This window comes from Marmota monax, unplaced genomic scaffold (genome assembly GCF_021218885.2).
Source record: "Marmota monax isolate L192 unplaced genomic scaffold, Marmota_monax_Labrador192_F-V1.1 WCK01_AAM20220418_F8-fsc00106, whole genome shotgun sequence".
Classification (NCBI taxonomy): Eukaryota; Metazoa; Chordata; class Mammalia; order Rodentia; family Sciuridae; genus Marmota; species Marmota monax.
The window spans coordinates 5,786,709-5,814,263 of record NW_026695218.1 but is presented as its reverse complement, the minus strand read 5'-3'; the positions used below and the strand labels follow the sequence as shown (position 1 = coordinate 5,814,263).

General features: G+C 37.8%; 1 protein-coding gene and 2 pseudogenes across 3 annotated transcripts in view; 2 read left to right on the top strand and 1 right to left on the bottom strand.

Moving 5' to 3' along the window:
* Positions 1 to 27,555, bottom strand: part of M1ap (meiosis 1 associated protein) — a 98,990-nt gene that overhangs the window by 61,903 nt on the left and 9,532 nt on the right. For all 3 annotated transcript variants that reach the window (XM_046432184.1, XM_046432186.1, XM_046432185.1), the window contains exon 3: positions 175 to 360. In XM_046432184.1, coding sequence (XP_046288140.1) covers positions 175 to 360 — 186 coding nt within the window. The remainder of the gene's footprint in view (positions 1 to 174; positions 361 to 27,555) is intronic.
* Positions 2,802 to 5,098, top strand: LOC124084824 (tetratricopeptide repeat protein 14-like; annotated as a pseudogene).
* LOC124084946 (aldo-keto reductase family 1 member B10-like) lies at positions 17,310 to 18,201 on the top strand (annotated as a pseudogene).

The following is a 27,555-nucleotide window of genomic DNA, read 5'->3' as shown; positions in this document are numbered from 1 at the left end:
CTAGGGGTGTGACTCAGTAGTTAAGTGCTCCTAGTACATAAAAAAAAGGAAAAATTACATTCAATGTATATGAAACAGAGAACAATACAAGGATTAAGGATTATAAATAATGAAACACCTATCTAGACCAAAATGGGAGGATGGCTTTGAGTCTTAAAGGCCAGCATCTCTTACCTCCAGGGAAGTGTAGGGCAGAGCAGCACCTGTGGTCACATATCTGCTGTATTGTTTGAATTGCTGGAGTCCATCCTGTATTGCCAGCTGTAGAGAAGTGCTTTGTGGTCGGAAACAACCTTCTGTCTCTATCATGCGAAGCTCTGAGATGCAAGCCTTCAACCTAACAAAGTTCCCTTTTACTTGCTTCAGGAAAAAAAAAATCAATAAAAGACACAAATTTTCAGTGACCCAAGTTTCAGATTAATTGGCAGTCTAACTTCCTTATCAATTACTCCTCAGTAGTTTCTTTCCTGAAAAATCTGTTCATCTGACTAATAGGTACTGAATGCCTACTATGCACTAAAATCTTACCTGTGCCAAATGAAGGAAAACTTTTAGCCACAAAGGTTTTGTGTAGATTTATCAGATATAGGAAAGAGAGAGTTATATATTTATTTAAATAAATAACCTTTATTTTTCAGAACAGTTTTAAGTTTATAGAATTGAGAGTTTCCACATACTCCCTTTCTTCCAGCTCATTTTCTCCTCTGTTAATAATATTTTTACATCAGTATGGCATAGTTGTTATATTTGATGGGGCAATATTGATACAATATTATTAACTCAAGTCCATAGTTTACATTAGAGTGCATTCATTCAGTCCTTGTGTTGTACCGTTCCACTGCTTTCAATCTACTATTTTATATCATCTAGAAAATAATTCTGATTTATTAATCTGTAAATTAAGGAACATATTCAAAAGATTAAAATTTAGATTTTAGATTTGTGGTTCTGCTTCTAGCAAGGATTCAAATAATTGAAAAGACCATTGATTTTTGTATTAACTTTAAAAAATTTTTATTGGTACACAATAATTATACAAATGGTGGGTTTCTTTTTTTTTTATTAGCTACACATGACATTACAATGATCTTGGCAATTCATACATTTGAATCATTGGGGTATAATTTCTCATTTTTCTAACTGTACAGATTGCAGAATCACACTGGTCATAGAGTCACCTATATATATATATAGCAATCATAATGTCTATTCTATTCTGCTGCCCTTCCTATCCCCCCTACTCCTTCCCCCCCATCATTTCTCTCTATCCAATCTAATGTGAGACACTTTTTTTTTCTTTTTCTCATCACAACCTTATACATGTATTCTGTATAACGATGAGGTTCTCCTTCCATCTTCCGTGCAACTCCCCTTCTCCCTCTTTTTCCCTCCCACCTCTCTTCCCTAAAAATGGTGGGTTTCATTGTGGTATATTTGTATGTGCATGTAACATAATTTGGTAAATTTAATCCACCCTGTACCTTCCCTTGCCCTCATTCCTCCTCCTGTTTTCTTTCCTTTACCCTACTGATCATCCTTCTATTTTTATAAGATTCTTTTTTTTCTTTTTTTCTCTCTAGCTTCCACATATGAGGGAAAACATATATCCCTTGACTTTCGGAGTCTGGCTTACTTCACTTAACATGGTGGTCTCTTTAGCTCCAACCATAGGAAAGGAAGTGTTTAATTCATTCATTTACCCAATGGAAGGTCCAGTTGTGACTGCTGAGTTTTAATTTGTGTAATCTGCAAACTGGAGGATTAGCAGGGTTACCCTTAGACATTACCTTCATTTCTCAGTCCACCACAGAGCTTCTCTACTTAAGAATCATGTTTTCCCAGAAATGAGGACTTTGATATGGTTGATCATTTCAGAATCAAAAAGTTCTGCCTAATCATCCTTCAGGATCATTTCAGTAAAGAAGAGATGTTTGGTGTGGTTTGCAGTAAACTTAAGAAGCTAACATGTAAACCCCAGACAAGTAACCTCTTGGTTCTTCTCATACTTTTTTTTTTTTTTACAAAAACTTGCTCTTAGGAAACAATATAATTTAATTTGATTTTAGGTCAATGTTACTTCTTCTAAGGATATATGCATTTTGAATAGATGCAGTCTGAAAATTTGTGTCACCATTTGAAGGGATTCCATGCATCAGTGGAAGGCAGGGGGTAAGAAGGATTTATATTTTGGGATGGGGAAACCTTTCAGACCAAAGAACAGAACTGAGTAATATCTACAATGCTCATAAAATCCTTGAGCTTGAACTGCCAGGGTATGAATTTTGTTTAAGTCAACTCCTGACTTGTTTGGGGTTGCTTCCTTTATTTACCTTTTCCTCTTCCTGAATCTTGGGCAAAATACAAGCACCTGGAAATAATTCTGACACAAAAAGAACTCATAATCTAGATATGGAGATAAGGAAATATTCAAGAAAGAAATGAGAACAAATCAGGCCTTAAGAATAGCCTAATAGGTTTTGAGCTTTCTTCCCGCAAACATCCCAAAATAATCTGAAAAGCCATATATAACTTCATACATTTTAAGTTGACACCTAAATTTTAAAATTCTAAATGTAAGGAGTTGCTAAAGATGGAACTTCCAGCACATTTTATTTTATTTTGTTTCTTCCAGCACATTTTAAAATATTAACATTTTAAAATAAAAATATTTATCCTACAGGAAGCATCTATGTAAGTGCTGTTCATTTGGGGCAGCTTCCAGGCTGGTGCCTCAACCTTCTTGACCACTGATTCAAGTGGTGGACACGGAATCAAGTTCTAGTAGGCCACAATCTCTAGTCATGGATGGGGACCATTTGGGGCAGTTGCTAAATTACCACCTGTGGTCATTGCTGTCCTTGCTACACCAGAATGAATAGCAGGACAATCAGTACTTCTAGAGCCTTCTATGCTGGGTATCAGAGCCTGCTGGAGGCTGCTGTCCAAGTAGCATTTACATGGCAGAAAAGAGAATAGAGTTAATTAACAATATTGAGATACAAAAATTCATCTCCAAAAAAGCAGATTAACTTTTTGCACTTTCCTAGAAATCAGATGTACCTACAACTTCTAAAGTTAATGAAGACAATGTAGATCATTATGCAGTCATCCCACCTTTAAAGCAAGTCATGGGAATATTTAATGTGGAGGGGAATGAGCTGTTTTTCCAAGATATTGAAAATGGTGATATAGTGATTGAAAGAATTAATTCTACTTTGGGAATTTTGTTTTTTCATTGTATTAATCTGTTTAGGAAGTGGCATCACAAGAGACATATCCCACTTAGAAATCACAGTTATTTTTCCATTAAGAGATATGCCTTTTCACAGTCACCATGGGGATCCTTTATCATATTACCAAACTGGTGACATTATTCAAAATGGAATCAAGGATTTTGGCAGATTTCATGAAAAACTAGCAGTGTCTCTTTATAGCTCATCTCTTTCGCCACACCTATCTGGTTATTAAACTAGGTGTAATTACTTCTGAAGAACTTCCTTTGTAATATAGGAGGAGTGTTGAACTAAATAGTAATTCTCTAGATTCCTATGAAAATATTATACAGAGATCCCTGGGATTTGTTAATCCAGAATTAGTTGAATTCCTTCTGGGAAAACCAGGAATAGATGAATCTAATACACCATCTTTAATGAGAAGTCTATAAAGCAAAAATTTCTCTGAAGATGATTTTGCTCCTGCATTAAGAAAAAATTTGTCTGCATTTAGGCTTTAATATGTGTGAATACTGGAGTTAACTATCTTAAGGTTTAATGCCATGTGGATGCTATGAATGGATACAATAAAGCTCCGGAAATAGATAAGCAAAATGTGGAAGGTTTGCTAGCTCAAGGAACATTATACATGACAAAAGGAAATCTAAAAAAGTCCAGAAGATTTTAAGCTTGCATTAGACAACTGCCCAACTCACAGCAATGCAAGAAAATACCTCTGCCAACTACTTGTAGAAGGAGGAGGGCAGTTAGAAGAAGAAAACTTTTTAAATTCTGAAAGTTACTATAAGAAAGTTTTGGCTTTGGATGAGATTTTAAAGATACAGAGGACGCTTTGTAGAAACTTCATAAATATATGTAGAGAAAAAGTTGAATAGGAAGAAAAGCAGAAAACAAAGAAAACAGAAACAAGTGCTCTTAAAAGAAGAGAAAAAAGTAAAAGAAGAAAAGAAGAAAGTTATCTTCTTCCTCTTCAGTGTTTCTTCTGCTTATCTGTTTATTCCTCATCCTCTTCCTCTTGAGGTCACAAAAGGCATAAGAAACAAAAGAGGAACCTTTCAGAGTCTTCTGGCAGTTCCAAAAGGCATTCATCTAAGGCATCCTCAGGTCAGATTGATCAGAATAGGAAAGATGAGAGCTAACCAACTCCAATTAATACTTCAGTGTTTTTTCTTAACCAAAAACAAGAAGCAGAAATCTGCTGGAAAAGCAGGATGGTTATATTGTCAAAAGACACAGGTAAAAGAGAAAGACACAAGCCCTCTTTTTTCATCTTCAGTTGATATACCTGAAAATTTTGGAGCAGGACTGAAGATCCAAGAGATTTTTACAATAGCTATAAAACCCAGGCAGGTAGTAGTGACATAGAAAAGCCATATAAATAAGACATTTTTCCAGTAGAAGAAATACCTCAGATTCCTTTTGTAGGCAAGATAAAATGTATAGTTATAGGAGATTTTAAAAGGACATAGAGGGAAGAAAAGAGTACCATAGAAGGTATACCGAGTTCTATGAGGTATTCCGCTCCACCAGAAAGTTCAGTTGAACCGCCCCTCCCCCACACAAACATACTTATTCTGGATCACATGATTTCAGTAGACATGAGTAAAGGTATCAGGTAAATACAAGATCAAGGAGAATGTGAAACAGAGGGCAATTTGGGGCAAGATAACAAAACAGAGAAGATAACAAAATAGAAGATAACAAAACAGAAGAAGATGGACTAAATAGCAAAGAGCAGTTCAGAAAGCAGAGTTTAAAAATTTACCTCAAAATTTACTCAATATATTTCATTAGCTGAATTTGAGAAAGAAAAAGGAAATAAGCCAAAAATTAATGTGTCACGGAAAGCTACACTATTACAATAAATGCTGTTAATAAAAGTTTTGAGGGTGTTTTAGTTTATAACATTCTGATGCAGAAATATCTGCTTCTAAAATTATTTGCAGATTACAGAATACTTTTCCCAAATTTTATTTGTTTCAGTTGTAGATTCCCTTGTCACAGCTTGAGTTCAGGCTTTTCAGGAGTATGTTTATACACAGTATATTTCTTACTCTGACAATTTAAATTTTTTCACCTAAAAATAATTCTCTGAAAACATTGTTACTTTATTGTACTATTGAAGCCAGATTTAAAGATAGGTAGTTAGTGTAGTTAGGTAAATCGGGTCTAATATCAAGTAAGATAAAGAAAATGGAGACCATTATCGAGAATGGAGTCCAGGAAACCAGAACAACACCTGGGGAAATTGAAAAGTTACTGTCCCCAAGGCCTGGAACCCATCCTAAGGAACTGTTAAAGAAGCAGCTCCCAGAAAACAGGGAGGTGCTAATCAAACCACCCCAGGCCCTTCCTGCCCAGATTATTCCTCCCTGCCTCATCAGTCCACCTATCTCCCACCTTTTCGCCTTCCCATCTGCACTCTATCACCACAGGATAGAGAGAAATAAAGGACAGAAATGTGGGAAGACTAAAAGAAGACCTTAGATATAAAAGGGAAGACCTCCCCCTTCCACTGATTCCGCCTTTTGGGATCCCTTCTTCCTCCGGGAAGAAGTCTTTTCTGCTGTCCTTTAATAAAGCCTTCCACTTTCCATTCTCCACTTGCCTCGGAGTGCTACTCTGGTGTTCTACTTCAGCATCTGGGGAAGCAAGGACTAGTCACCAGTAAACAGCGGTAACACTATGGTATATGATAATTCCCTGGCCCACTTTATCTTGCTGTTTGAAATAAAATTACATTTCTGCATTGAATAAAAATTGCAACAAAAATTGTTGTATTCTGTTCAACTAAAAGCCCTCAACTTTTGAAAGAAAAAACCCTTAGTTTTAGTTTAATAATTAGCTATTATAGTTTATTAATATCACTGTTCAAAACATAATGCAGTAGAATCTGAATATTGTGGTGATTTGATATTCACCATTATTCAATTTTTGAACAAGCTCTTATTTTTTTAAGAAGTGGACATTATATTGTTTCCTTTTCTCCTTGAACTCATACTTCCATTACACTTCTCACAAAGTTTTATCATAATGTAATTTTATGCTTAGCAACCTGATTGTCTCACACTTCTATGCATCAAAAATATCTCTAAATAGCAAAATATCTAAATTCCCTATGATTATGCTCTAACAGTAATCTAGATTGGGTCATTATTAGAATTATTGTTTATATGCAATTGATCAAAACAATATACATATAACAATTTTGAGAAACAGTGGCATGAAGCATAAACTCTAATTGTAAATGCACTTTTAATAGGATGGACAGGCTGAGTTCAATTAGTTCAAGTATCTGTGAATAAATAAACAAGTTACTGAATAAATGATACAATATTCAGTATCAATTCTATTCCTATTTTCTATTATTGCAGCATTAAAAAAACTTGTTCTCATAAATTTAAGGTGGTATGTCAATCAGATTGTCAAATTCTTTTGAGTTATATGCCAAAAATCATACAGACAGCTACCAATAAAAATGTTTTTTTTTTTAAAATATTCTTTCAGCTGCTACTCAGTTTTGTCTCCTTTTTTGTTAAAAAACATGCCTGTAATCCCAGCTCATGGGAGGCTGGGGCAGGAGGATAGCATGTTTGAGGCCAGCTTCACAACTAAGCAAAACCTGTCTCAAAAAACAAAACAAAACAAACAAAGCTCAGAAAAAAACAAAAGAGGCAGGCACCAGGGATGTAGCTAAGTGGTAGAGTACCTCTGAGTTCAATCCCTGTACCGAAAACAAACAAACAAAAAGAATTAGGAACCACCTGGTTATGCAAATATATTTTTTTTAACCCAGTAATATAGCTGTTTTTCAGTTGTAGGCATTGACTTGTTTATGTCTTGCTTTTTGCCTTAATATGCACCCCCAACATAGCTCTCCTATATCCCATCCCTTCATCTCAATATTTAGTTTTAAATTTGATCAATATTCAGTTACTTCATTATGGTTGTATAAAAATTATTGGCATCTGAGTCATGTGATATAATTACTATCCATTTTTTTCCTAGAGTTAATCTTTAAGTTTGCATAATTTTCTACTTCCTTAAATCCTAAACTTTTCATCAGTTGTCTAAATCCCCTCTCAATATATTAAGATACTGTAGCTATTTTGTCACCTTTATTTTTCTGAAGACCTGTCTCCCAGGGTGGAGCCTTGTGGCTTGCTTTCTATCTGGAGTGTTTGTTCATGTGCTGTGCTGGGTGTACACTGCAAACAGGGATATGTGAGCCATCATCCTGGAGTTTCTTTTTGTGCTTTTGTATTGAAACTCGTCTTCTGGATCCTACATTGGTTTCTTTCTTGGTTTACTCCCTCTTTTTGGAGAATATATTCTTCAGAGGCTCTTAGGAGAGGGTTAATAGGAGGAAAAATTTTTGAAAATATATTATACTTAATGAACATATAATAATTGTATATATTTATGGGGTATACTGTGATATTCTAAACACATGTACATAATGTGTAATGATCAGAATAATTCACATATCTATCACCTCAGACATTTGTCATTTCTTTTGTTGGGAACATTCAAATCCCTCTTTATTTTTTTGAAATATTCAGTTAATTGTTGTCAACCAAAGTTACCATATTGGAAAAATTTATTTTTAGACTTTTTATGTCAGAAAATGTCTTATACTTCACCTGCACATTTTTGGGCATGGGGTACCAGGGATTTAACTCAGGGCACTCAATCACTGAGCCACATCCCTAGCCCTTTTAATATTTTATTTAGAGACGGTGTGTCACTGAGTTGCTTAGTACCTTGCTTTTGCTGAGGCTGGCTTTGAACTCACAATCCTCCTGTCTCAGCATCCCTAGTGGCTGGGATTACAGGCGTGTGCCACATTTGATTAATAATTTACTTAGATGACAGAATTAGACAGAATTTTCCTTCAGAATTTTGAAAACCTTGCTCCACTGTCATCTAGCCTTCTAGGTTGCTTTTGAGAAGACCAAAGCATGGTTCCTTCCTTCTTTTCTTCCTCTTTCTCTCTTTCTTTCCTTCTCTCTTTCCCTACCTCTTCTCACCCCCACTTTCTTTTGTTTTGGTGTTGGTACTGGGGATGTGGGAATGGAACCCAGAGGTGCTCTACCACTGGGCTACATTCCCAGCCCTTTTTATTTTGAGACTAAATTGCTTAGGTTGATCCTCTTGCCTCAGTTTCTCAAGTAGCTGGGATTACAGGCACATGTCACCATGTGTAGAAGAACTAAGTCTTTCTCTCTTGAGTAAGATTTTAAATTTTGTTCTCAGTTTTCAGAAGTTTCATGAAATGTATCTTAGTGTTAATATATTTTCATCTACTGTTCTGGGCACCTGTGGTCTCCTTTAATCTAGAAACATGTTGAGTTCAAGGAAAATTTCTTTATCTCTTTGATGATTTCCTCTCTTGTATTTTCTCTTTCTATAACTCCTATTGTTTAGATGTTGGATACCCTGAACTAGTTTGCCAGTTTTCTTATGTATTTTTTTTCCTGTTATTTATAATTTTGCTCTTTTGGAGTTAGGCTCAAATTATCTATGAATATTAACCTTTCTATTGATTTTTTTGTACTGCAGATTGAACCCAGAGGCACCATTGAGCTACATCCCCAGCCCTTTTTTAAATTTTGAGACCAGGTCATGCTAAGTTACTTAGGGCCTCAATAAGTTGCTTAGGCTGGATTCAAACTTGCAATCTTCCTGCCTCAGCCTCATGAATTAATAGGATTATAGGTGTGTGCCACTATGTCCAGCTTCTTATTGAGTTTTCAATTTCAATTATTAAATTAAAATTTTCAAGAGTTCTTTTTTGTTCACGGACTTTTAAAAAAAGCATCCTCTATCCTGGTATATCTTTTTCTCTAACTATGAGGATATCAATGGTAGTTTCTCTGTTTGTTTGTATCTTCTTGCATCTCCAAGTTTTATTTTTTTCATTTCTTTTGGTTTTGCTATCTGCCATGGTTTAAATGTCCTCACCAAAACTCATGTTGAAAGTTAGCTCCCACTGTGAGGCATAAAGAATTGGTATCAGATGGGACCTTTAAGAAGTGATTGGGTCATGAGGGGAAAGCCATTCATGGATTCATGTCTGAGTGCATTATCCAGGGAGTGGGTTGGTAATTACAAGAGTGAGTCTGTCATAAAGGCCAGTCGGGGCATCATTGTGAGTACCCTCGCCATGTGATGCTCTGCACCATCTCTTGGCTCTAAAAAGTCCCACTGCCAAGAAGGCTCATATCAGATGCAATCCCTAGACCTTGAACTTCCTAGTCACTAGAACTGTAAGAAATAAATTTCTTTCCTTTATAAATTACCCAGTCTCAGGTATTGAGTTATAGAAATAGAAAATGGACTAAGATTATGTCTATATTTCATGTTAGTTTCCTAAATTGTGTGTTGATCCTTGTTGTATCTGCTTTATTTGCAAATTGGGCACTAAAAAAGTTGTGGTGAAGCCCTATATACTTGGTAGGGCTTGCTGACTAGGTTTAGCTATAGGTGATTAGCCTGAGCCATTCTGTTGCAGTCTCTGATCTCAGTATCTGCATTTCTTTCTTGGTCAGCAAAAGCCATTCATGGAAGGAATAGCTTCATTACCAGCATTTTGGAAACTAAGTAAATGAAAGGGACTGTGTGTTGTTGGGAGAGTTTTCAGCATTCAATATGAGACATTCACTTAATTTCCCTATTTAGATAAGTTATTCTCATCTTTAATTGTGCTTGGTGTTCCCCTAGGTAGAGTCCTTCTATAGAAATGAAACCTCCAGTTTTCTGTTGGAGAAAGGATGGTTCAGTTGTTTCACTTTTGGAGTAGAGGAGAAATCGAAAGGCCAAATGTTCAACTATCTCTCTACTTTTAACTCTATTGCCATTCTTACCATCAGAGGTACTTGTTTTTTTTCATTTCTGGATATTTTAAAGAACTTGGTAATTTCCTCCTTGGCTTTCCCAATATTGGCTTAAGATTTAGTATTCTTGAAAATTCCTAGTCAATTATCATATGCCCATCTTTATTATAGCTTCCAAAACGTTGTGTTTTTTTCCTTCTATTACTTTTATCTGTCTTTCTCTGTTTTTACTGGTGGCAGAGATTTTTAGTTGTCTCTTGATATCTGTCCTCATCTTTTAGGTAGCAGAACTGAAGTTTTAGGTGGATGACTATTTGAATTAGTGGCTATACTTTCCAGTCTCTCATATAGCTGGGTGTTTTAATATGTTTATGTTCTGGCCAATTGGATACAAGCAAAAGTGATGGCTGCAACTTTTGGTTGAATGATGTCTTTAAAGGGAGAGGGACAGCATTTGCTCTCCTTTTTTTCCCTGCTTCTGGATGGAAGACAGGATGAGGAATTTAGGTAGTACAGCTAACCTGGATCATGGGACAGTAGCTGTGTGGCAGATGGTAGTTAAATGGTGAAGAAACAAGTTAGGGATATGATTTTCTATTGATTGCTGAGTTACCATACCAGCCCTAGATTGTCTAAAATTAAGAAGTGAATTTCTATCTTATTTAAGCCATGTTAGTTTTAAGGCTTCTGTTACTCTCATTTGAATCTAATCTTAACTTATTCGATGTCATCTAAAAAGTTCAGCTCTTTTTAAAAATTTCTCTCTTTTTGATAGTGTTCTGGAAGTAACTATAGTATGTTTCTACTGACAATGTTGACAACAATCAAAAGGCTATATTTTTTCTTCATTTAAATTTTCTAATAAAATTTTTTAAAATCAAACACTAAATGTATTTTTATCTTCAGAATGAAAACAAAGAGGTTGTTTTCTGCATTTTTCCTTTTCTCTCTTCCTCTCTCTCTCTCTGTTGGGAATTGAATGAAGGGCCTCACATATGGTAGGAATGTGTGAGTAGTAGTAGCATTACTACTGAGCTATACCTCAGTTTTTCTATAATTTTTTAAAATTTTAAAAATAGAATAGCTTACAGAATGTATCTATCAGAAGGAGATGATAACCTTCAGAAAAAAGATGTAATCTTCTAGTAATCTTTTTCTACTTAAGTCAGCAAGGTATTGTCTATTTAAATACTGAATGCAGTAGTTTTGGCAGTATTGGTATTGAGCTCTTCTTTCTGACAGTAATCAGAGAATATGTTTAGTCATTTGAGGGTACTCCTGGTTCATATAAGTAAAGTTAAATGCCCAAGGTAGAAGAGAATATTTCCTATTTGCTTTCACAGGAGGAAATTGTGTGCCCAGTTCATCTAAAAAAACCCACATCTTTGAGATACAAGTTCAATAGAAAGTAGGCTAAAATACAAATATGCTTTGTGCCCCCTTGAAAATGGAATCTGATCTCTCAGGAACTCACTTTTAATTACTTTGATTCTGGAAGTGATTTTAAAATGCAGGCTTTGCAGAAACATTAATTGCCTAGGATTTGAAGAGCTCCTATAGTTTGGCCCACACACAATTTCTATATATCACAAGATGATAGATTAATGAAAGCTACAGAAAGCCCTATGTTGGGAGCTGCCACACAGAGCATGAACCCTTAGCCTTGAGCAATGGAGGTGTTTCTGCTACCTGCAGAAACAGGTGGATCTCACCACCTCAGCAGAGGAATGATGCTCTGGGAGTGGGCGTCACCCAATGAGACTGGGCTACACCCCCCTGAAACCCAATCCCTTGCCTCATTTGGGTTGAACTTAATGTCTTTCTCCCAATAGAGGATTTTCAGGTGGCTTGCTCTTTCCTTCCAAAGGACCCTTAAGACTGAGAGCCGTCACTGATTCCTGCAAGCAAGAGGTATTTCTGTGTGTTGCATGCTTCTTTTGCTGTTTTCTTAAGTTATTAGTGCAGCTAGCTCTCTGTTTTCTTAATTTATTAGTGCAGCTAGCTCTCGTGAACCCAGCATAGGTCATTAGCCCGATTAGTTGGTGTTAGTCCTATATTGTTTTTCTCTCATGAATTATCTAGGCATCATTCTAACAGTAATCATACAAATTGTTCAGAATTGAATTCCAAATCTAAAACATGAAACTACCTGAGCCAGGGAACCAATGGGAACTCTTAGGTAAAGAAAGACTGAATGGTAGGAAAATGAGTCTGGTGTTCCCAAGTTATAGTTCTGCAGCTGCCTGAAATATACAATCTGGGTGTGAGGCATAATTAAAGGAGATGACACAGCCAGTTCAATCCCATAACTTTCCTCTGTGTCTCCACCTCACTTCTCTGGATGGGACTGTAGGGTTTTCACTGTAGAGGATTCAAACATGCTCTAGGGAGTTCCTGAGTGAAAATGTGGGTCCTTTGGATCACTCTACAGCTTGTTCTCTTTTCAGTGAATTATATATTGAAACTGGTGATGAGATTGTTGACAGTTATTATTTATTATACCACAAACTCAGGGTTGAATAAGCTCAAATGAATATTGGGGTGTTGTTTCCATGTAGCATAGTAATTAAGTATGGAGCTCCTTAGCTAGGACCAATAGTAACCCATCTCAAAGAGAAAGCTGTCCTGGTATTTATATGACATCCAGGACCTCAAATTGGTCTTATTCTTATTTAGGCACATGCTTTCAGGCAGTGTATATGGAAATTCACTCTGATTTCATCAGGTGTTTTCTCAAAGCTCTCTGTTTAGAGAGTGTCTGAAGGTGGGATGTCAGTACTGGGGATTGAATCCAGGGCCTCATGCATTCTAGGCAAGCAGCAGAGTGCCACTGAGCTATATCCCCAGACCTTTTATTTTTATTTTGAGATCTTGCTAAGTTGCCCAGGCTGACCTTGAACTTATTACCCTCCTGTCTCAGCCTCCCAAGTAGCTGGGATTACAAGCGTGCAACACTGCATCCACTTTCCATGCCTAGATTCTATTACCAGATAAATCCAGATGTTAGGCTGAATATTTTGAAGAAAGCAACACAAATTTTATGGTTTGGAGTGAATCTTAACTATCTCACTGCACAGTGGTGATAGGCAAGTACTGACATGAGGTCAAGGGCATTCTCAAGGTGGTATCTCTGTAGGACTTAATTCCTAGAAATATAGTTGAAAGGGTGTGCTCATGAAATCAAGGTTTGTTCTTAAATACCATGACATCCATATTTTCGCTGGAGGCATCAGTCACAAATGTATAAACTGGAGTTAGTCCAGTATAAGCCAGGATTGAGGTAAAACTGAGGAGGGTTTCAGAAACTATAAAGCTGTGGCCCTCTCTAGTGGGTTATAAGAAAGTCAATATAGAGAAATAAGGAATAAACAATTGATAATGCTAGGTAAACTCCAAGAATCAGTAGACCTGGAAGACTCCAATATGGCTAATACTCATTGGACATCATATACATGCCTTGGCTGGAAAAATCCAAGAGTTCTATTTCTTCTTTTTTTCTTTATTCTTCCTCCCTTCCTTCCTTCCTTCCTTCCTTCCTTCCTTCCTCCCTCCCTCCCTCCCTTTCTTTCTTTCTTTCTTTCTCAGTACTGGGGATAGAACCCAGGGACATTTCATCCCTTAGTTACATCCCCAGCCCTTTTTATTCATTTTGAGACATGGTCACATGAAGTTGATTGTGTTGGCCTCAAACTTGCTATCCTCCTGCCTTATGAGGCCTCCCAAGTGGCTTGGATTACAGGCATGTATCTTTCCCAACTAAGAATTTTATTTCTATTCTATTTCTGGGCTTTCACACATGAACTTTGAAAGATTATCCTATAGATAATTTGCTCTAGGTAGTTCAGGACAACTCACATATATTTCATTGGAGGTTAGACTCAGCCATAAAGAATAATAAAATTATGTCATTTGCTGGTAAATGAATGGAACTGGAAAATATCATGCTAAGTGAAATAAGCCAGACTCAGAAAGTCAAGGGCCAAATGTTTTCTCTCACATGTTGAAGCTAGAGAGAAAAAATGAATAAAGAGGAATCTCATGAAAATATAACAGAGACCAGTTGAATAGACAAAGGGGGAATATCAGGTAGGAGGAAAAGGAGGGGAGGGACAGGGTATGTGTTGGGGAATGAAATTGGCCAAATTATGCTTTGTGCACATATGAATATATCACAATGAACTCCACTTTTACATATGATAATGCATCAATTTAAAATTCCGTTTAAAAAATGGAAGGGTGTCAGGTGCAGTGGTGCATGCCTGTAATTCCAGGACTTGGGAGACTGAGGCAGGAGGATCTCAAACTCAAGGTCAGCCTTGGCAACTTAGTGAGAACCTGTCTCAAAATAAAAAGTAAAAAGGGACTGGGGGTGTCGCTTGGTGGTAGAGCATCCTATGTTCAATCTCCAGTACCACACACACACAAAATAAATAGAAAAAATAAAATAATTTGAAAGGAGACCAGTAGAGTAGAGGAAAAAGATAATGGGGAAGGGCGGAGGGTAAAGAGATGTATTTAGGAATAATATGGATCAAATTATGTTATGTACAAATACGTCACAACAAATCCCACTGTTATGTATAATTATTAAACACCAATAAAACATCAAAAATCAGAATACAGTTAAGAAAGGGGATTAAAATTTTTTATGAAAAAGTAAAATCTTACATACATAAATTCATATTTTATCAGCATAAATTTGTTTTTAATATTTAATTTTTATTTATTTATTTTGAATACATACATTCACAGGGTTCAAACTTTGAAAGGCTATGTAGCAAAAAAAATATTTTTCCACTCTTATTCTTTAGCTAACCAGTAACTTTCTGGAGATAATCAACATCAGAGAAAGAAATATAAATTATTCAATCTTATCAATATTTTCCTAAATAGAAGGGACTACAATACTTTTCTGTGCCTTGATTTTGTTGATTACTGTATTTAGGTAATCATTTCATAAAAATGAGACTAAGTTGCTAAGGCTGGTCTAAAACTTGTGATTTTCCTGCCTCAGCCTCACAAGTTGCTAGCATTACAGGCATGTACCACTGTGCTTTATTTTTGGACTTTAAATTGTATATTCCATTGCTCTGTCTTTTCATTCCCCAGGATCATACTGTTTGGATATGTTCTTAATATCTGATAGAAATAGTCCCTGGATAGTCTTATTTTTTTGTGTGTTTTTAATGTAAGCTTCATTATCAGGATGTCTGGTTATCCTGTTGGAAACTGCATCACATTTATAGGTCATGAATAACTGACATCTGTCTGAGTTTTCCTAAGAACACTGTTCTACCTTACTATCATTTTTGCAAAATTAAAATAACTGGAAAGATATTCACAGTAAGGGTATTCTTCCAAAACCCTGCTTTGAAGGGAAATGAATAATCTTGGTCAGAATTATTTATATTAAGGACATAGTGGATATAAAAGGAAGTCTAATATTTTAATTATGAATCATCTGCCATGATTCCTTATAAGATGTTCAGAAGGATTTGATTATACTCAAAAATTAAATATGAGGTGATATATTGAGGTGTTCATTCTGGATAAGATTTCCTCCATGTATATTTTGAGCTCCCTCTGTAGATAGAAAATGTCAGATATAGATCAGTGTCAATGGATTTGAGGTCATGTTTTTCTTAAAGATTGGAATGTTCTATACAAAAGGTGACACCATTGTTCCTGTAATTTTCTTGAACTTTTAACTCTTGCTGAACTTATTATTCTGTAGGAAGGAAATACTGGCTTGCAATTTTTCCTGAATTATCAGAAAAGAATACGCCTCCTGGTTAAAAACCTATGTGTGATTTTTTTCAGGCTGGATTACAGGCAATTGAAAGGTTTTGCCTTGTAGGCCTCATGGGGTGACAATGGGAGAGAATCTGCCCTCTCCGCACTACATTTAGTGCACCACCAATGTATTGCTATCTGTGAAGGGGGTTGCAGAAAAGGACTCAGGTCTGACAGAGCATGTTCTTTGAATAGTTGCATTCCTGATTCTGGTGCCTTCATTCTTAGGTCTCTTTATCTGAGCTCTTGGGCTAGGTCCTCTTCAAGGGCTTCTGCCAAGATGTCCTTATGGGGGAAGGAGAAAGAAAACTTGAAGACACTTTTCCCTGCTCTCAATACTGAGTACTTTTCTACTCCCAGTCTTTCCTACTTGCTGTCCCAAACTCCTGAGAAAACTGTCAGAAAACTGCCTGAATTTTTTGTTCAAGTTTCCTTCCACAGTGAGATGACTCCCATATCAATGCTGGTCCATTTGACCTTCAGCCAATGCACAGTTCCATCGGGGCAAATGGAACAGCAGAGTTGGCACTTTTCCCAGCTTAGACTCTTGCTTATACTATCACAGTAAGTGATTAAAGGCTTAACCCTCTCATTTTTGACTTGTTGATTTACTGTGATATCTGGCAGCTCAGCTCTCTTTCCTAGCTTAGCTAAGCTCCTGACAAGAATAAATCTGTCTGCCTTTCTTTATGGAGTGATAAAGGAATCAAAGGATTCAACAAGGGCTATATTTACTGGGGAGTGCCGGGGGAACAAACAGCTACTTGTGTAGAAAAAATAGTCCCTTTGTTTGGGACATGGTCCTATCTCCCAACATCCTCCTATGTGATACCTTCCATTTGCCCTTCTAGATCACTCTCTACTTTCCTCTACCTTGTTTGGTGCCTCAGGAAGCAAATCTATAGGGACTGATTCAATGAACTCCCTCACATTCCTGCTTCAAGTAGGGTGTAGCCAATGGCATCAGGATTAGATCTAGATATGAGAGGAGAGTGAGATCAGGGTATTTATTCCCCTACATATCCTCCTTACCAGATTATCATGAGATTGTTGAATCCCTCTACTGAATGTGACAAAGATTCTTTGCTTGTCCAAACTTAAATCAGGTTGTTAAGATTTTTTTCTAGGCCCTCTGTGTACTTCCTTGTACAAGTCTATTTTTGGAAAGAACACTCTCCCTTAATATCTGGTCACTCTCATTATCTACTGCTGGGCATGGAGGCGCACATATGTAATCCCAGCAGCTTGGGAACTGAGGCAGGAGGATCTTGTGTTCAAATCTATATATTTGTTTATATATATATATAAATAAATTTGTTTATATATATAAACAAATACATATATAGTCAGGTACCACATGCAGTAAATGATGGTGGTGGTCTGTTAAGATTATAATGGAGGACATTAGACATCTATCTGCTCTCTCAGAACCATTTCTGCACCAATCATGGCCACCTTTGTGGAGCTCAGCACCAAAGCCAAGATGCCCATTTTGGTTCTAGGCACCTGGAAATCTCCCCCAGGCAAAGTCAAAGAAGCCTTGATGGTGGCCATTGATGCAAGATATTGCCACATAGATGGTGCCTATGTCTATCATAATGAGAATGAGGTGGCAGAAGCCTTCCAGAAGAAGATCCAAGAGAAGGTGGTGAAGTGGGAGAACCTCTTTATTGTGAGCAAGTTGTGGTGCACCTTCTTTGAAAGGAAACTTGTGAAGGAAGCCTGTTGGAAGACCCTCAAGAATCTGAAACTAGACTATATGGATGTCTGTCTTATTCATTGGCCCCAGGGATTTCAGTGTGGGAAAGACTTATTCCCCAAAAGAATGATAAAGGCAACAACCTCATTAGTAAAGTAACATCTTTGGATGTCTGGGAGGTCATGGAGGAGCTGGTGGATGAGGGATTGGTGAAAGCCCTTGGTGTCTCTAACTTCAACCATTTCCAGATTGAAAGGATCTTGAATAAGCCTTGAATATAAACCAGTGACCAATCAGGTCAAGTGTCACCCATACCTCACCTAGGAGAAATGGATCCAGTACTGCCACTCCAAGGGCATCACTGTCACAACCTACAGTCCCCTGGGCTTTCCAGAAATACTTGGGCCAAACCAGAAGACCCTTCACTACTGGAGGACCCCAAGATTAGGAGATTGTTGCAAGACACAAAAAATCCTCCGCCCACATTCTGATTCAGTTCCAGATCTAGAGGAATGTGGTGGTGATCCCCAAGTCTGTGACACCAGTATATACTGTCAAGAATTTTCAGGTCTTTGACTTCACATTGAGTGATGAGGAAATGGAGACCATATTCAGCTTCAATAGAAACTGGAGGGTCTGACCAGGCTCATTTGGTAGAATACACCAATTACTGAACCTGAATCTCCTGATGACACACCTGGTAGATACTTTCTCTTCAGTGAAGTGGAACTTGATCTCTCTGAGGCCTGTTTTAGCCAAGTTTATGTGTCTGACCTTGTCAGATACAGAAAATGTTTTTTAAAAAATTTTATTGGTGCATTATGATCGTATATAATGGGATTTGTTATGCCCTAATTGAACATGCATGCAACATTAGTTGCTCAATATCTTTCTAGAAGCTTCCTTTCTTTCCTCTCTTCCTTCCCTCCAGCTAAGGTTTTATTTAGATCCATATGTTGAACCAGGGGAAGACTTATCACTGGGAAGTGTGACTCAGATGAGCAATTTCTTCCACTTATTTTATCTGAACAAATGTTTATTAAGCAATAGGATCTCTGCTAACATTGAATATGCAAAAATAAAAAGAATTTTAAAAAAGATTATAACGGAGCTGAAAATTCCTGACACCTAATGAAGTCACAGCCATTGCATCATCAGAATTACTCACATGTGTAGTAATGCAGGTGTAAACAAATTTGCATCACTGCTAGTCACATAAAAGTACAGCAATACAATTATATACAGAACGTGTTACTTGATAGTGATAATAACCTACAATGTTGCTACTTTATATATTTACCTTAGTTATTTTAGAGTGTACTTCTACTTATAAAAAAGTTTACTGTAAAATAGCATGCCAATATTACAACAGCAGCAGCCTTATACATCTTGTATCTCTTGACTGCATAAAGAGACCATGTTGAGTGATGGACCTCCACCATGTAGGTTTGTGTAAATGTATTTCTATGATGTTCCCCTAATGACACATTCATCAGCACATATCCCTGTTTTTAAGTGATGCACAACTATTATTAGGTTATAAGTGAAAGATATGAAGAAACATTTAGCGATGCCTCCTGTGCAGAGAGAATTCCATAATACCTGCTTAATGTTATTAACATATTACCGAGTGGTAATTTCTGTGAATTGTGTGTCTGAAAATGACCAATAAGTGTTTTGTATGTTTGTATATTTGTAACAAGAAGATTAGTGGTTACTGTAGAGAGAATTTCTTAGAAGCAAAACTGCCAGTGGAAAGGATCTGAAGATTAAATTCCTCTATCTGAGGATCAAGCTCTCATCATTTAATTCAAGGTTTTGGTATATCTCCCAAAGGGCATTTTGGTAGTTTTTAAAAAATATACACACATTTTTTGACATTTCTGTCCTTAAAAAGTAGCACAAAATTCTTGGGATTTTCTAAATAGACCATTATGTCATCTGCATATAGGGATGTTTTATTTCTTCCCTTCCAAACTGTATGCCTTTTATTTCCTTTTCTTACCTTATTTCAATGCCTATGACTTCTGGTGCTATGCTGAGTACGGATGGTTAGAACTGACTTCTTTGTCATGTTCCTAGTCTTAGAGGGAAAGCATTCATCACTTCAATTAAATAGGAAGTTAGCTATAAGTTTTACGTGAATGGGTAGGTATTGAATCTTGTCCAAAGCTTGTTCTGCTTCAATTGATATAATCATCTAATTTTATTCTTTAATTTTTAAATATAGATTATTCTGACAGGTTTTCAAACTTTAAACCAATTCACATCCTTTAAATAAACCCCATGTGGTCATGGTGTATTTTTTAAAAATATATTGGTGAATTCTATTAACATTCTGGTAAGTTTATCTCATGTATATGCATGAAGGATATTGGTCTTCAGTTTTCTTTTTTTTGTACTGTCTTTGTCTGTTTTTGGTATGGATAACTACCTTAAAAGATGAGTTGTGAATTGTTGCCTTCTCTTGTATTTTCTGAAAGAGATTGTGTAGAAACGGTGTTAAATCTTCTTTAAGTGCCTGGTAGAATTCCCCAAACCATGTGGAGATTTCTTTTTCAAAAGTTTTAAAAGGATGTGTTTAATTTCCTTAATAGTTATAGGGCTGTTTAAATGATCTATCTATTTCATACTGGGTGATTGTGATAATTTGTACTTTTCAAGGAACTGGTCCATTTCATCTAAATTATCAGATATATGCATGTACAGCTGTTTGTAGCATTCTTTTTATTACCATTTGAATGTCTACTGGGTCTACAATGATAACCTCATTTCATTTCTGATATAGGTGTAATTTATATTATATTTTTTCTATTTCCCTTGTCAAATATCCTGTCAAGTGTATATGAAAGTCCTGGCTTTCCGCTAAGTCTCCTCTGAGTGATCAGCAGGGAAGGAGAGGTGCTTTATCACAATTCTGCAAGAGTGAACTCCCCACTTGGTCTTTACTGATAGCTGTTGAATTGTGTGTGTGTGTGTGTGTGTGTGTGTTTTCCCATGATGAATTGGTTGGAGTAGGATGGTCTTTTGGCTAGAATAAGTAGGCTTTCTTTGGGGGGTGGTATTGTTTGGTCTGCATTCTAGTGAAGATGTTTCTCAGGACCTGGTCCAGGTTTTATGAGGCAAAAGAAACCCAGCAAACTGTTTGCTGTGTCATCTCTCAGATCTTGTGGTTCCTATTTAGTGCAACTTTCCCCCCCCCTTTTTTTTTTTTTTTGGTGATACTGGGGACTCATCCCAGGATATCATGGTTGCTAGGCAAGTACTCTACCACTTAGCTACATCTTGTGCCTTCTTTTTAACTTTCATTTTGAGACACAGTCTAGCTAATTTGCCCAGACTGGATTTGAATTTGCCTTCCTTCTGCCTCAGCCTTCCATCTCATCCTCTTAAGTAGCTGGAATTACATGTTTGTGTTACCACATCTGGCTCTTATCCTTTCAGAGTCTTCTTATGTTTGCGTTATATTTACTGCCCAGGGATTTACTTAGCAAGATAAATAAGAAATCTATTTAACCAATTTTGTCCCATTAACTCAAATGTGAAACACCCATAAAACTTAACTATATTTTCTGTCTATATGATAATAATATGATATAAATTAATATAATAAAAGATTTTATATATTACTATATTAATTATATAATATATGGCAACATACTAATTATGTATAATATTTACATGTAAATAAATATATAATCATATACATTAATAAATATATACATTATATTATATTATACATAATCATACTATATTAATTCTAATGTTTTATTATATATAATATATAATACATAATAATATAATAATACAAATAGATTATGATTTCTAATCTATTATAATATACCTGTGTACATTTCTTTAAAATATTCAAGAATTAAAAACTTGGGGCCTAATGGGTTAATCTTGTCTGGAATTGGAAGTACCACCTTAGATTTTGAAAGATATTTATTGGGTATAGAATTCTAGATTGACAGTATTTTCACTAATTTAAGGATGTTATTCTACTATCATTTATCTATCTATCTATCTATCTATCTATCTATTTATTTTGCAGTATTGGGGATTGAATCCAGAAGTATTCTACTGCTGCCTATATCTCTAGCCCTTTTTATTTTTTAAGACAGTTTTGCTAACTTGCCCAGGCTAGTTTCAACTTGCCGTCCTCCCGCCTCAGCCCTCCTGTATCACTGGGATTACAGGCACATGCCATGATGCCCAGCTCTATTATTTCCTTATTTAAATTGGTTCCATTAAGAAATCTTTTTCTGGCTAATCCAGGTCTGGGAATAAATATATAAGAACATGGGACAATCTTATCCTTCTAGAAAGCAAAAAATGCTATCAAACACTATTAGGGTCTGGTTTAAAACAAAATAAAAACAAAAACAAAAAAACCAAACAGCATCCAACGTGAAAATGTGAAGGAAATGTGGCTTCCCCTGGCCAAAGAGGGAACAGTTTGAGCATCAACAAGAACAATTATCGTAAAGGATTAAAACAATTATGTTGAAAAAGAAAGAAACCTTTTCTTGCAGTTAACTTTGTTTTACTGTATGTGATAATTAACGCCTTATTTCTCTCATTGAAAGTAGAAATAGACACCGGTCAGACCACAGAGGAGGCCAGCAGCCACCATGTTGGTAAACTGACGTCACCACACCTGTTTTTGACTGACCGCAGCTCATTCAGCCATAGAACAGGTAATTTCAGGCTGCAATTCGCCTGCGGCTTGCAGACAGATTGCTAGGGTTCAGCGCCTGGGGGCTTCTTAAAATCTGATCTTATCGGAGTGAACACGGAGCGCGGGGCGGCCGAGTCCCGGCTCCCGGAACCGTCCCGGAACCGCCCTGGCTCCGGGCTGCGGAGCCTGCGGAGGCTGCTTTTTGGACCCTGCTAATATCAGAGCAAACACGAAACACCAAGAAGCCGAATTCCAGCTCCCGGAACTGAGCCCGCGGGGACTGCTTCTTGGAGCTTACACTTATAGGAGCTTACACCGAGCACAGAGCGGCCGAGTTCCGGCTCCCGGAACCGTCCCGGAACCGCCCTGGCTCAGGGCTGCGGAGCCCGCGGAGGCTGCTTCTTGGACCCTGCTACTATCAGAGCATACACCAAACACTAAGCGGCCGAATTCCGGCTCCCGGAACTGAGCCCGCGGGGGCTGCTTCTTGGAGCCTACACTTATAGGAGCTTACACCGAGCACGGAGCGGCCGAGTTCCGGCTCCCGGAACTTCCCTGGACCGGGGCTAGGAGCCCGCGGAAACTGTGTCTCGGTCCGGGTCCTGCTGAGGGCAGGTCAGGACTCACCCATTGCTTGGGTTGCCTGGCAAGGGGAACGAAATGCTGCCATTCGCATAGGATACCAACATGGCAGAGATCTGATGTCAGCAGAAAGCGGTGGAGGAGAGATCTTCATCAATACCAGCGGTGACATAAGCAGTTGGTCTCCTGGTAAGGGGGGTGAGGCTCAGTCACCCGAGTCTCCTCAATTTGTCCTCGAGCCAGAGGGAAGGAGCCGGGCCGCCGCCAGCCCCCGGAGCAGGCCCAGCGGCTCGCCAGCGTGGTGACCGCGTGACCCCAATTGGAGAGGGGGCGGAGCGGAGCCGCCACCCACACCCGCCAGGTGGGCAGACCCACGACCCAGTAGTACATGGGCGTGGTAGGAGGGGCAGGGCAGAGCCGCCCTTCGCGCTTGCAAGGTAAACAGACCTGTGACAGCCTGGCGGGTCAGGCCCAGTGGCCTGCCAGTGTGGTACACACGTCACCCCAACTCGAGTAGGGGCAGAGCAGATCCTTATCCCACGCCCGGATCAGGCCCTGCCGGTGTGGTGGTCACGTGACCCCAATTGGAGTGGGGGTGGAGCGGAACCGCCACCCGTGCCCGCAGGGTGAGCAGACCAGTGATCAACCTGCAGATCAGGCCCAGGGGTCCGCAGGCGTGGTAGGAGGGGCAGGGCAGATCCGCCGCCCGCGCCTTCAAGGTAGGCAGACCTACAACAGACCGGCGGATCAGGCCCAGGAGCCTGCCGGCGGGGTACAAACACCACCCTAATTGGAGTAGTGACAGAGCAGAGTCGCCTCCCTTGCCAGGAACAGACCCAGCATCCTGCAGGCGGGGTAGTCACGACACCCCAATTGGAGTAGGGGCAAAGCAGAGCCTCCACTCGTGCCCGAAAGGTGGGCAGATCTGCGACCGACCAGCAGGACAGGCCCAGTGGCCTGCTGGTACGACAGACACGTCACCCCAATTGGAGTAGGGGCAGAACAGAGCCGCCACCAGCTCCCAGAACAGGCCCAGTGACCTGCCGGCGTGGTAGCCACGACACCCCAATTGGAATAAGGAGAGAGCAGAGCCGCCGCCTGCACCTGCAGGAAAGATACGCAAGCAGTATGAAAAGACAAGGAAAGAAAGGTCCACAAGCAATGCAGGTCAACGCAACTTTAGAAGAGGTAACAGCTGCAGCAGATGGAATGTCAGATAAAGAATTCAGGATATACATGCTTCAGATGATCTGGAGTATCAAGGAAGACATTAAACAGCAAAATCAGACAATGAAAGATCACTTCGACAACGAATTACGCAAACAAATCCAGGAAGCAAAGGATCAACTATACAGGGAGATAGAGGTTATAAAAAACAAGCAATCAGAAATCCTAGAAATGCAGGAAGCAATAAACCAACTTAAAAACTCAATGGAGAATACTACCAACAGAGTAGAACACTTAGAAGATAGAACATCAGACAATGAAGACAAAGTATTTCAACTGGAAAAGAACATAGACAGCTCAACAAGACTGTTAAGAAACCATGAGCAGAACATCCAAGAAATATGGGATAACATTAAGAGACCAAACTTAAGAGTCATTGGGATACAGGAAGGTACAGAGCTCCAAACCAAAGGAATGAGCAGTCTATTCCATGAAATAATACAAGAAAACTTCCCAGACTTGAAGAATGAGACAGAATCCCAAATCCTAGAAGCCTACAGGACGCCGAATGTGCAAAATCATAAGAGATCCACACCTAGACACATTATAATGAAGATGTCCAACACACAGAATAAGGAGAGAATTTTAAAAGCTACAAGAGAAAGGAAGCAGATTACATTTAGGGGCAAGCCAATCAGGATAACAGCTGATCTTTCAACACAGACTCTGAAAGCTAGAAGATCCTGGAATAACATATTTCAAACACTGAAAGATAATGGGTTCCAACCAAGAATTGTATATCCAGCGAAATTAAGCTTCAGGATGGAGAATGAAATTAAAACCTTCCACGATAAACAAAAGTTTAAAGAATTCGCAGCTAGAAAACCATCTCTTCAAAACATCCTAGCCAAAGTATTACAGGAAGAGGAAATGGAAAATAACAATGAAAACCAACAGTGGGAGGTAGGACAGTAAAGGGGGGGGGAAACAATCAAAGAGGAAAACAAACAATGTTTAGTAACAGAAATAAACAAATATGGCTGGAAGAACAACCCATATTTCAATAATAACCCTAAATGTTAATGGCTTAAACTCACCAATTAAGAGACACAGGCTAGTAGAATGGATCACAAAACAAGACCCAACAATATGCTGCCTACAGGAGACGCATTTGATAGGAAAAGACATACATAGGCTGAAGGTGAAAGGTTGGGAAAAATCATATCACTCATATGGACTTCGGAAACAAGCAGGCGTGTCCATACTCATATCAAATAAAATAGATTTCAAGCCAAAGTTAATCAAAAGAGATAAAGAGGGACACTACATACTGCTTAAGGGAACCATACACCAACAAGACATAACAATCATAAATATTTATGCCCCAAACAATGGTGCAGCTATGTTCGTCAAACAAACTCTTCTCAAGTTCAAGAGTCTAATAGACCACCACACCATAATCATGGGAGACTTCAACACACCTCTCTCGCCACTGGACAGATCTTCCAAACAAAAGTTGAATAAGGAAACTATAGAACTCAATAACACTATTAATAACCTAGACCTAATTGACATATATAGAGTATACCACCCAACATCAAGCAGTTACACTTTTTTCTCAGCAGCACATGGATCCTTCTCAAAAATAGATCATATATTATGTCACAGGGCAACTCTTAGACAATATAAAGGAGTAGAGATATTACCATGCATCTTATCTGATCATAATGGAATGAAACTGAAAATCAATGATAAAAGAAGGAAGGAAAAAGCATACATCAATTGGAGAATGAACAATAGGTTACTGAATGATCAATGGGTTATAGAAGACATCAAGGAGGAAATTAAAAAATTCTTAGAGATAAATGAAAACACAGACACAACATATCGGAATCTATGGGACACATTGAAAGCAGTTCTAAGAGGAAAATTCATTGCTTGGAGTTCATTCCTTAAAAAAAGAAAAAACCAACAAATAAATGATCTCATACTTCATCTCAAAATCCTTGAAAAAGAAGAGCAAAACAACAGCAAAAGAAGTAGAAGGCAAGAAATAATTAAAATCAGAGCTGAAATTAATGAAATCGAAACAAAAGAAACAATTGAAAAAATTGACAAAACTAAAAGTTGGTTCTTTGAAAAAATAAACAAAATCGACAGACCCTTAGCGATGCTAGTGAAGAGAAGAAGAGAGAGAACTCAAATTACTAGCATACGGGATGAAAAAGGCAATATCACAACAGACACTTCAGAAATACAGAAGATAATCAAAAACTATTTTGAATCCTTATACTCCAATAAATTAGAAGATAGTGAAGGCATAGATAAATTTCTTAAGTCATATGATCTGCCCAGATTGAGTCAGGAGGATATAGAAAACCTAAACAGACCAATATCAATTGAGGAGATAGAAGAAACCATCAAAAGACTACCAACTAAGAAAAGCCCAGGTCCCGATGGGTATACAGCAGAATTTTACAAAACCTTTAAAGAAGAACTAATACCAATACTTTTCAAGCTACTTCAGGAAATAGAAAAGGAGGGAGAACTTCCAAATTCATTCTATGAGGCCAACATCACCCTGATACCTAAACCAGACAAAGACACTTCAAAGAAAGAAAACTACAGACCAATATCTCTAATGAACCTAGATGCAAAAATCCTCAATAAAATTCTGGCGAATCGGATACAAAAACATATAAAAAAAATTGTACACCATGATCAAGTAGGATTCATCCCTGGGATGCAAGGCTGGTTCAATATACGGAAATCAATAAATGTTATTCACCACATCAATAGACTTAAAAATAAGAACCATATGATCATCTCGATAGATGCGGAAAAAGCATTTGACAAAGTACAGCATCCCTTTATGTTCAAAACTCTAGAAAAACTAGGGATAACAGGAACATACCTCAATATTGTAAAAGCAATCTATGCTAAGCCTCAGGCTAGCATTATTCTGAATGGAGAAAAACTGAAGGCATTCCCTCTAAAATCTGGAACAAGACAGGGATGCCCTCTCTCTCCACTTCTCTTCAACATAGTTCTCGAAGCACTGGCCAGAGCAATTAGACAGACGAAAGAAATGAAAGGCATAAAAATAGGAAAAGAAGAAATTAAATTATCACTATTTGCAGATGATATGATTCTATATCTAGCAGACCCAAAAGGCTCTACAAAGAAACTATTAGAGCTAATAAATGAATTCAGCAAAGTGGCAGGATTTAAAATCAACACGCATAAATCAAAGGCATTCCTGTATATCAGCGACAAATCCTCTGAAATGGAAATGAGGACAACCACTCCATTCAAAATATCTTCAAAAAAAATAAAATACTTGGGAATCAACCTAACAAAAGAGGTGAAAGACTTATACAATGAAAACTACAGAACCCTAAAGAGAGAAATAGAAGAAGATCTTAGAAGATGGAAAAATATACCCTGTTCATGGATAGGCAGAACTAACATCATCAAAATGGCGATATTACCAAAAGTTCTCTATAGGTTTAATGCAATGCCAATCAAAATCCCAATGGCATTTCTTGTAGAAATAGAGAAAGC